Below are 8,500 nucleotides of genomic sequence, written 5' to 3' on the forward strand. Positions count from 1 at the left end.
TTACTTACTTACTTAATAGCACACAAACTAATTTGGCACAGTATATATCTTAGGAAACAACATTCCCCTAAATACTGCTTATTGAGATTTAATTTGCTGTACAAAAATGTATTTTGTGACCTTGAAGTCACTTAAGTTTGGCCATTTTCTCAACCCTTCCTTCCGCCAAACCCTGGGCCAGTCATCAAGAGCCAATGTGTGTTCTGTTGTTCTTGGAGCACCAGCCAACTGTACAACAACTGTTATAAAAATGTTTATTGTTTACCAAAACCAGTGGACCTCTTATCAAATGCTGCTTGGTAACAAAATCTTATCGCAGTTTTAATAAAAAAAACAAAGAAATAAGCTAACTATTTGTCTCATTGTCATTAGTTAGACTTTCTGCAAGATCACTTAATCCAGACTTATTCAACGCATTGATTAGATTCTCAGGCGTTGCATGTATTCCCTCTTGATCTTGCCAGGCAACTAGCAGCTGCTTAGCTCTCATCTTCATGTCTTCACTGTCACCTTCAATCTGCCTTATTTCAGAGTCTTTCATTTCCAAGTAGGGAGCCAGAACCTTCCATTGTTCACCCAGCTTGTTGGCAAATACCTCTATTTGTTCCCCTGTTACAGGTTTGTCTCGCCGAACATCAGGACCTATAAATCAGGGAATGTAAATTATATGCAAAATACAATGACATGTGCAACTCAAAATATACAACAGAACTGGAAAGATACGGGGCCTCTGGAAGAGATGAATCACCTTTACCAAAATCTTGCTGCTTTTGAATCAATTCCAACTCAGCAACCCTACAGGACAGAGTAGAACTGCCCCATGGGTTTTCTAAGGCTGTAATCTTTGAGGAAGCAGACTGCCACGTCTCTGCCCCACAGAGTGGCTGGTCATGGACCTTTGGTTAGCGGCCGAATGCTTAACACCTTTAGTAAGCTTTTATTCTCCATGGGTTGAATACCACACTTATAAATCATGATCATTAGGAGATCAATAATCAAAGTTAAGGCCATTACCCCTATTATAAAAGGCTTTTTCTCCCCTGAAACCAGCTACTCTCCCTACAGTCCCCCCTGCCCCCAGTAATCAACAGAGGTATGGTTCACCTTCAAATGCAAGTACCTTCCTTCCCTTTTAAAATAATCATTGTTTTCTAGTTTTATTGCATAAAAGTATAGTATTTCTAAGCTATTTTCAAGCAATGTTTTTAATACCTTATTAAAAATAGGTCAGAAACAGAGATGGTAAAAGTTGAGAAGTAGATTAAATAACGTATCTCAATAAAGAACCCCAATCTTCTAATTTTGTAAACTAGGCAAGAAAATTCAATTCTTACTTTCATTTTCCTTCAGTAAAGCATCATTATCTTCCTCATCTTCATCCTCACCTGTTTTTATTTCTTCAGAAGGAGGCTAGGAATGAGAAAGAATGCGAGAACGCCAACTTTCAAAATAAGTAAGTGGGCATTTTTTTGTTTAGATATAGTGGTTGGGAAATTCACGGTACAGGGCCCACAGCCTTACTCCGAGGGTGTTAAATATGACTGTCACGTAAGGCTCACAAATGGGGATGGTCAAGCAGGAGGAGGAGTGCCATTGGGGAAGAGCTAAGGGCTGGAAAGACTTCCTCCTGCTCCCAACCTGGGAAGAAGGCAGGCAGTAATAAGATGGTCTACAAACACCTCGTGTACAGTAACAACTGTCTAGGGAAGACTGGGGGAGCAACAGTGTCCTTAACATTTTTTTGAGTAATTTTACTGGATCTTCAGCACACAGTCTAGTTATTAGTTCTCCTAATACCTTTCCTTGGAGAACAGATTGTAGAGAGATGGGCCAAGTTTCCCCCTCTCTGATAAAAGACAATATAAACTGGAAGACAAGAAAAATTCATGTCTGAGCTTACAGATGGACAACAGTTTATCCAAAGTATTGCGGACCGAGTGAAATTCCATGCTGCATATAAAATTGTTAAAGTTACTTCTTTCTTTATGTACTCCCTGTAAGTGTATACCCAAATGCATTTTTTTCCTCATTCTAAAATATGGGGATTTAGGGATCACTATTCTAAACTGTAAATTCAGCTCTTTGCTCAAATGATGATGACAGTTTTAAAGATGACAAATATCAACTAAAGGACATGAAAAAATTGATCTATATTAACTTACTGGTAATTCCTTGGCTAGCTTTATTACCATGTTTTCAAGATATTCTGGCAAACTTTTAAACTGCTGGTTGGTTGGCTGGAAGAAATGAGGGCTTCTCCGTGCTAACAGTCTCAGGGCTCTCCAGCCATAATTAGAATTGTTCACAACCCTGTAAGAAATGTTACCTTCTGGTTAGTACAGTTCTGCCGCTTGAAATTCAGTACTCTAAGGTAAGTCACTGAAAGTATCATTCTTTAATTTTGATCCTATTCTTAAAGAACTACTCAGTATGTAGCTCATTTATAAATAATAGAAACCAAACAATAAAGAAGCTAGCAGAGGCCCAAGAGGTAGACTCATATGCAGGAAAAACACTTAAAATTTTTACGTTTTATTTAAATTTTAAAGGTCAATGAGTGTGTCCAGTACTGGCTAGAAGGTACACGTGTAGAACAGGGCTCTTCCATCTAGTTAACTGGAACGGAAACTGGAGCAGACACATGATGTTCAGCGAGTTGACAGCCGTATTAGCAACGGCACCTGCGTATGAGTTTCAGAGTATTTTTATAAACTCAAATGTTTTTGATCATGTTAATTTCTATCTGTGTAACACCTATACTTCAGTACCAACCTCTAAATATAAAATGGTTCAAATACTAAAAAGGGGCTACCCAAAAGCCACCAGTGATGTCAAGAACAGAATCCATGAACTGTCTCCTAACGAAGCACAGCAATGACAGGCGGTGCAGTGAGAAACAGAAGTCTCAGAGAAATTCTAAAGGTGCTGCTCCAAAAACAGGCAAAGCTGAAGAATCCAAAGCACGAATATATTACATTTATGACTTGGGAAATCATTTGATCGTTCTCCCTGCTTGGCAAATCATTTGATCCTTCTCCCTGCTCCCCCAAGACCGTGCTGACAAAAGTTAATGCCACGCTGTAAGACTGCGCCTAAACAGTCTTCCTCTCTGACATGTTTGTTTAAAACACTGAATCTTCTAAGCATTTTCAAAATTCCCTATCAAATCATACATATACAATTTATTATTCTCCACAGATCCATACCATTCAAATTTGAACTATCACTTTAAGGTCAAATCCACCTAGTCTTATGTAACAATGATAAATCAAAACTCATTCAATTAGCACATACTGAGCTAAGCATCAGAAGTTGTGCATGGACATAGCTTATGGGCATCCTTAACACTCAGGAAGCATAGTGTTGTAGCTAAGACCACAGCCTCTGAGCCAGACTGATTTTCCTGCCTCTGCCATTTACTAGCTGTGAGATTGTCAGCAAATTGTTCAACCTCTGTGCCTCAGTCTTAAGTGTAAATGGAAAGAAGAGCAGTTTTCACTTCACAGGCAAGACGCAGGTGCTTAGTACCCGACACTAAATGTGCATCTAGCAAGCATCATCACTGTTGAACACAAGTGTGAGACAACTCCATTAACAGGATGAGAAATGAGAACCTCAGCTAGTGGTAAGTGTTATGAAAGCAAGCAAGCAAGCAAGCAGGAATGTACCAGGGAGGGGCTTCTAGGATAAAGCTGCTCTGCACAAAGATCTGAAGTGAGAGGAGCCACAGGAAGATCTCAGGGAAAGGTCTTCTGAGCAAGGGGAAGAGCAAGCACAAAGGTCCTGAGGTGGTGATGAACAGAAAGGTGGCCAGTGAGGTTAAAGCAGAGAGAAGAGGAGATGTGGCTGGAGAGGAAGCCAGAGCCAGATCTAGGAGTCTTTAGGCCATGATAAGGAACGTGCATTTCATTCTAATCTCAACAGGCAGTCACCAGAAGAGTTTAAGTGGAGAATTATATGATCTGACTTGTGAATTTATCTTAAAGATCACTGGCTGCTGAATGGAGAACTGACCACAGTTAGACTAGTTAAAATGGGACTGTAACTAATCACAGGAGAGACTAGTTAGGGGGCAGAGAGGACATAGATATAAAGTAAGCAAAGGACGAGGAGCCAGCAATGGAGACTGAGATGGCATGGGCAGTAGGAGAGTGTAGGTTCATGGATGTCAACAGAAGAAAACCTCATCCAAGGAGGAGAGGTCAAGTGGCAAGTCTGCTGAGAGGTCAAAAGAGGTTTTCAGTGACCTTGCTAAGAGCTACTGCAGCAGAGTGATGGGGAAAACAGTCCAGGTGGATGGGGTAAGGAGAGAAAGGGAGATGAGGAAAGGCAGGCAGTAATTATAAAAAAACTCCGATGGGGAGCACAGCAAAGAGGTGGTAGTGGGAGAGAGATATGGATGGGGTCATGGGAGGGTTTTCTTATTTTTTTAAACAAGGGTGATACTAAGTCATGTTTGTAAGTTGATGGACCTTGTGTCCTTGAAATCAGTATACAGTAATGTGAACTTGGTACATCAACTCACCTAAAAAAAGCATTATTCTAACAATGTCTCCATTAATAAGCCTTCTAGTATACACACAATTCCTAAAAAAATATTGGAGAAAATATCACATCAGCTCATGAGAAACATTACTTACTTATATTCATTTTCAACCATGTTTTCAGGATCTGCCTGTTCAATGGCTTCTTCAAAAAACTCCTCCAAAGTTGGCATGTATTCCCTGGGCATTAGAGGACAAATAGTGAAGGTCGCATGTATTCTTCAAAATAAATACTTACAAAATGGTGGCAATAAAAGATTTTAATGTCACCGATACTTTAGTTACAGTGAGATTACATAGGAACTCAGATTTTTAAGGCAGTAAATGACTCCAAACTCTCAAAGGGTGTGGTTGCTAGCTGTCATTGAGTTGGTCCCTGACGCATGGAGACCCCATGCACAACAGAGCAAAATGCTGCCTGGTTCTGCACCACTCCTTCAGTCGGATGCAACTGGACCGTTGTGATCCATAGGGTTTTCACTGGTTGAGTTCCGGAAGTAGATCACCAGGCCTTTATTTCTAGTCTGATATTATACAATATTATATACTATTTAATATGTACTATATAATATACGGAAACCTTGGTGGTGTAGCGGTTGTTATTACGGCTGCTAACCAAAAGGTCAGCAGTTCGAATCCACCAGGCGCTCCCTGGAAACTATGGGGCAGTTCTACTGTGTCCTACAGGGTTGCTATGAGTCAGAACTGACTCGATGGCACTGGGTTTGGTTTATTTTTTTAGTAAAATATACATTATACGCTATGATGTGTGAATATGCTGCTGCTCAGAGGGCAGCTAGTGGTTTAACACATTGAATTTCACCAGCAAACATGACATTTTCACATCATGTCCACACTCATGGATTTTAATAAACAGACCATAATGAGATTTCAAGAATTTCTAACTTTTAGCTCTTATTTTAGATTGTTAACCATGACTGCATGGTTGGTTCTTAACTGCATTTTTCCTAAATTTGTTTTTAGAAATAAAATTCTGATACAGAATCAGGCAAATAAAATCCAAGGATCAGATAAGACATCTTTTGCCTAAAACCACACAAACAGGCTCTCTAGAGAAGCATGAAGCATCAAATCTTATGACATGCTGTATTTCATTCAGGAACATGCTCCCTGATGGGGGCCTGTGAGGTTTCCTATGGCTTCCCACCATCTTCCCTTCTACATGTCTCACCAGACAAAACTGAAGGCTCACAACCAAGCCCCAGCCAGATCTGACTGCCACCCACAAACGTTTTGGAACCATTTACTAGCTTGAAAGTTATATATTCAAGCAATCAGGGCTAATGTATAATGTAATGAACACAGATGTACCCATATGCCAGGCTTTTGCCATATTTGCTTCTGATATTAAAACATAAACACCACAAATACAATGAGAGCTGTGTGTCACTCTCCCTAATCTAGTTCTCCTCTCTCTGTCCCCAGAGGTAGCCACTATCCAGAATTTGGTACTTAGGCCCACCTCCCCGCCCATCTTTTTTGTAAAAACTTAAACATATAACATTGTTTTAAATCTTTTCAAATTTTCTATTCATAGAATCCTGCTTGCAACTTAATTTTTCTGAGCTATGCCTATGTTGATACAGTTCTCATCCATTTGTTTTCTAATGCTGTCATACAGTATTCCATTTTATGAACATGCTGCAAGTTATCCACTCTCCTGATGATGAGAATTTAAATTGTTGTTCTACTTTTTGCTATTACAGTGTAAACAAACCTTGTACCTACCTCCTTGGGAAGAGGGGCTAGTTTCTTAGGCATTGTGGCTTTCACACTTCCACTACTGCTCACAGTAAGAAATTCATTTTATATTGTAACCCAGTACACATACACACATATATGCAGGGATGTGTATCATATACATAAATGAAACAAACGTTTCACAAAGTACATTTTCCATTTCATGGGAAAAAAAAAAATGCTGTTGAAGCCATTAACTTGACTTCACAAACCACCAATGATTCTCAACCTGAAGTTTTAAAAACATTGTTTTGGATCCATATAACTCACAGGGGAATTGCTAGGTCTTACGCTATGCATGCCTTTAATTTTCAGATGTTGTCAAATTGTTTTCAAAAGTGGCTCTACCAACTTAGACTCCCACCAGCAGCACTGGTAAATTATTTTTATCCACAATTTTTACAAAATCTTGATATTTTTAAATTATTGAATCTCTTCGGTATGAAAATGAATCCTGCTGTGGTTTTTATCTGCACTTCTCATGGTAATGAGGTTGAGCATCTTTTCACAGGTTTACGAAGGTTACTACTTCTGAAATTCTCTCTTCCTTTGTCCATTATTTTACTGAGCTGACTTTTTCTCATTTTGATTGGTGGAATCTAATTTTATTTTTTTTCCAAATCAGTTTTGCCAGAAGTTTTTCTAGTCTTAGAAACACAAAAAGCAACAACCCCCCCTTCCAAAAAACAAAACAGTCTTACTGATTCTCTCTTATTTGTTTTCTATTTTATTGATCTCTAATCTTATTTCAACTGTTTTCAGTTTACTCTGTTCTTCTTCTAACTTTGAGTGCTGGCCTCTTGTTTTTAGATTTTATTCTTTTTAAGAATATAAACACTTAATGTTGTCAATTTCCTTCTGTGTTCTATTGAGTTACATCCAAATGTTTGAACATGTAGTATTTTCATTTTCAATTAGTTCTGTTTTCTAATTTCTATTATGATTTCTTCCTTGATCCAAGAGTTATTTAGAAATATGTGTTTTAAATTTTTAAAAGTACTTTTGTAAGTTTTTGCTATTGATGTATAACTTAATGAATTGTGGTCTCTGTTAGATCAAGCTTGTTCAAATCTTAAAAAGTTTTGTCTACTCAGTTTATTAAATACTGAGAAAGATGTATCAAAATTCTACCAGATCATAGATTGGTCAATTTTTCATTCTAATCCTGTCAATTTTTTGAGACTGTTTATTTTTAGGAAATAAAATTTAGAACTCCTATATATTTCTTTTTAGTGTTGTGCTTTAAGTGAAAGTTTACAATTCAAGTTAGTCTCTCATTCAAAAATTTACACATACATTGTTTTGAGACCCTACTTGCTCTCCCTATACTGTGACAGCACACTCCTCCTTTTCACCTTGGATTTCCCGTGTCCATTCAACCAGCTCCTGACCTTCTATGCCTTCTCATCTTGCCTCCAGACGAGAGCTACTCATTTAATCTCATGTGTCTACTTGAGCTAAGAAGCACACTCTTCACAAGTATCATTTTATGTGCCATAGTCCAGTCTAATCTTTGTCTGAAGAGTCGGCCTCAGGAATGGTTTTAGTTGTGGGCTAACAGAGAGTCCAGGGGCCATGTCTTTTGGGGTCCCTCTAGTCTCAGTCAGACCATTAAGTCTGGTCTTTTTACTAGAACTTGACTTCTGTACCAAACTGTCATGGATTGAATTGTGTCCCCGAAAAATGTCTGTTGGCTTGACTGGGTCATGATTCCCAGTATTGTATGACTGTGTAATCTGATGTGATCTCCTTATGTGTTGTAAACTCTTGATGAAGTTATACTGATGACGTCTACAAGATTATAGACAGTGTTTTAATCCAATCTCTTTTGAGATATAAAAGAGAGAAGCGAGCAGAGACACATGGTAACCTCATACCACCAAGAAAGCAGTGCTGGGAGTAGAGCGTGTCCTTTGGACCTGAGGTTCCTGCGCAGAGAAGCTCCCAGACCAAAGAAAGACTGATGACACAGACTTTCCTCCAGAGCTGACACAGAAAGCGTTCCCTTGGAGCTGACGCCCTGAATTTTGGACCTATAGCCTACTGGACTGTGAGAGAATAAACTTCTCTTTGTTAAAGCCATCCACTAGTGGTATTTCTGTTAGAGTAGCAGTAGATGACTAAGACACCCACTTTTATCCTGCTCTGTCAGGGACTCTATGTTGTGTTCCCTGTCAGGGCAGTCCTTGTGGTAG

The 8,500-nt window shown here is 38.9% G+C and overlaps 1 protein-coding gene across 1 annotated transcript in view; it reads right to left on the reverse strand.

Moving 5' to 3' along the window:
• Window positions 1-240: 240 nt before the first annotated feature.
• Window positions 241-8,500, reverse strand: part of THOC1 (THO complex subunit 1) — a 58,749-nt gene continuing 50,489 nt past the window's right edge. Inside the window, exons 18-21 of the mRNA XM_004389697.2 lie at window positions 4,641-4,724; window positions 2,163-2,310; window positions 1,335-1,410; window positions 241-642 (exon numbers count right to left, since the gene is read on the reverse strand). Coding sequence (XP_004389754.1) covers window positions 347-642; window positions 1,335-1,410; window positions 2,163-2,310; window positions 4,641-4,724 — 604 coding nt within the window. The 3' untranslated portion in view covers window positions 241-346. The remainder of the gene's footprint in view (window positions 643-1,334; window positions 1,411-2,162; window positions 2,311-4,640; window positions 4,725-8,500) is intronic.

This window comes from Trichechus manatus, unplaced genomic scaffold (assembly GCF_000243295.1).
Source record: "Trichechus manatus latirostris isolate Lorelei unplaced genomic scaffold, TriManLat1.0 scaffold00256, whole genome shotgun sequence".
NCBI classification, from domain to species: domain Eukaryota; kingdom Metazoa; phylum Chordata; class Mammalia; order Sirenia; family Trichechidae; genus Trichechus; species Trichechus manatus.